Source organism: Sinocyclocheilus anshuiensis, unplaced genomic scaffold (genome assembly GCF_001515605.1).
Source record: "Sinocyclocheilus anshuiensis isolate Anshui unplaced genomic scaffold, SAMN03320099.WGS_v1.1 scaffold1497, whole genome shotgun sequence".
Taxonomy (NCBI): domain Eukaryota; kingdom Metazoa; phylum Chordata; class Actinopteri; order Cypriniformes; family Cyprinidae; genus Sinocyclocheilus; species Sinocyclocheilus anshuiensis.
In genome coordinates, this window is record NW_015543492.1 from 44,376 (window position 1) to 46,715 (window position 2,340).

Sequence of the window (2,340 nt, forward strand, 5' to 3'; positions counted from 1 at the left end):
TATATATATATATAAAATCATTTTCATTAAGTGAAATTAAGCTGAAATAAAATATAAATATTATTTGAAAAACTTGAAAATTGAAATAAAATACTGAAATAAAATATAAACTAAATAACAAGTAAAAATCATTTGTTCACTGTGACTCTGGTGGAATTTTCTGCACAGCATCATGGGTAATGTAGTTTTTCACCACATTCAACTTGTTAAACACGATTATTTTAAAAATAAGTTGACATAATGTGAGCTGACTTCACAAAAACATACCATCAATTAACAACCTCAGAGCTCACAGTGTATCTGCCTTTACAGTTTTGGGTTATTGTCAAAAATCAATTTCTGTTAAGAGTGTTGTGTATTGCATCAGTGTTATTGTTAACTAAAACTATGAAAAAGCAGTTTCTTTAAGTGAAATAAAGCTGAACTAAAATATAAATATTAGATGAAAATTAAAAAAAAAAAAAAAAACTTAAAAATTAGAAATGCTGCCTTTTCAATTAACTGAAATGAATAAATTTAAGTTGACATACTAAAATGACTCAAATTCAAACTAAAATAAAAACCAAAAAAACTATTTGCTTGCAACGACTCTGATTGGTGGCATTTTTTGAACAGCATCATGGGTAATGTAGTTTTTCACTAAGAATTCTGCTGTTAAAGGGGTCATATGATGCGATTTCAATTTTTCCTTTGTGTGTTACAAGCTCTTGGTGCATAAAGAAGATCTGTAAAGTTGCAAAGACTAAAGTCTCAAATCCAAAGAGATATTCTTTATAAAAGTTAAGAGTCAACCACGCCTACCTAAAACGGCTCGTTCTAACACGCCCCACATGTCTACGTCACGATGTGGGAAGATTTGCATAACGCCGCCCAAATGTTCATGCAAAGAAAGAAGGCGTAACTTATTCTCGCTGTAGTATTGTTGTTGCCGCTGAAGCCATGTCGTGAAGGCTCTGTGTGTTTCGTTGTGAAAGCGAAACTACTTTGTTTGGCCTTCCAAAAGAGGACGCTATCCGCTTCGTCATGCCTAGAGCTGATCCGTGCTGGTCGCTGAGGAAATACATCAACTTCGCGCTGTCGATCTCCGGACCGGCTTTCACCGTGGGCCCGCCGGACGCTCCTTCGTCGAATCCGCCGGCCACGCCGTTTCTTAAGCCCGCCGCCTCTGCTCACTCAAGCCCTCCGGCCATTCCTCACTCTAGGCCGCCGTGTGTGACGCCGTGTGTTTTGTTGTGAAAGCGAAACTACTTTGTCTGGCCTTCCAAAAGAGGACACGACTACAAATCAGTGGTTAAGTTGTATTTACAACACTGTTCCAGAACACTTCAACCCAAATATTCAGATGTGTGCAACACATTTCATGGAGGACCGTTTCCTGATCCTGGGAGAGTATGTTCTTTTTAGCAACATCATATGACCCCTTTAAACATAAGTTGAAATAATGCAAACTGGTGGCTTTAACAAACATTAACATCATCTGAGTTATGATTTAACTATGGAGAAAATGAATGAGTTTTTACTTGCAGACCCCGTCTGTTCACTCTGTTCTGAACAGTGTGTGTTTGACTCATTGATCTGATCTCTGTCAGGTGTCTGGAGTATCTGTTGAGGAATGATGCGAATCCAGCTCTCAGGGATAAAGACGGATACAGCGCCGTTCACTACGCCTCAGCGTATGGCCACCGAGTGTGTCTGGAGCTGGTTAGTGTGTCACTAACACACACACACACACTGTGAGCTTCAAACACTTCTCACTGCTGCTTTGTGTTTAGCATTTATCTTTGTGTTTTATTTTGCAGATCGCCAATGAAATGCCGTTAGACGTGGTGAGTTGAAATCTGTATTTCTATTTGAATAGACCTTTACAATAAAAAATCTGTGCAATGCTGCCTTCTAACGGACACAAAGTCAACATGAAATCACAAATCAGCCCTCTACTGTACTAAGAAATGTTTCTGGTCTTATTCTGCTTGATTCATCAGTGCATGTAGAAAAACATTTCCAAAATCTTTCATAATCCATCAAACTGTAATAACTTTTTCCGCCTCTACCAAGTTTGTTAGGGTGAAAAAAATACTATTAATGAATAATAGCAACATTTCATGATCCAATCAAAACTTTATCAATAAAATCAAGTCCAATGTTCAGTTTTTCTGAATACTGAATAACTCTAACACGCAGTGCCATTTCATGTTCTCAGCATGAACTAAATGTTTTTTTTTTCACCGCATTCCTCTGATATTAAACTAATTTAAAGTGTGTATAAATTCATAAAGCCATGAGTTGTATGTGTGTGTATTTTCAGCTGATGGACACGTCTGCATCAAGCATCCTACACGA

The 2,340-nt window shown here is 37.5% G+C and overlaps 1 protein-coding gene across 1 annotated transcript in view; it reads left to right on the forward strand.

Annotated features, from left to right (window-relative positions):
• The window catches only part of LOC107694737 (serine/threonine-protein phosphatase 6 regulatory ankyrin repeat subunit A-like), a 46,059-nt gene that overhangs the window by 17,454 nt on the left and 26,265 nt on the right, over positions 1-2,340 (forward strand). The window contains exons 15-17 of the mRNA XM_016494417.1: positions 1,590-1,701; positions 1,800-1,826; positions 2,306-2,337. Of these exons, the coding sequence (XP_016349903.1) occupies positions 1,590-1,701; positions 1,800-1,826; positions 2,306-2,337 (171 nt within the window). The remainder of the gene's footprint in view (positions 1-1,589; positions 1,702-1,799; positions 1,827-2,305; positions 2,338-2,340) is intronic.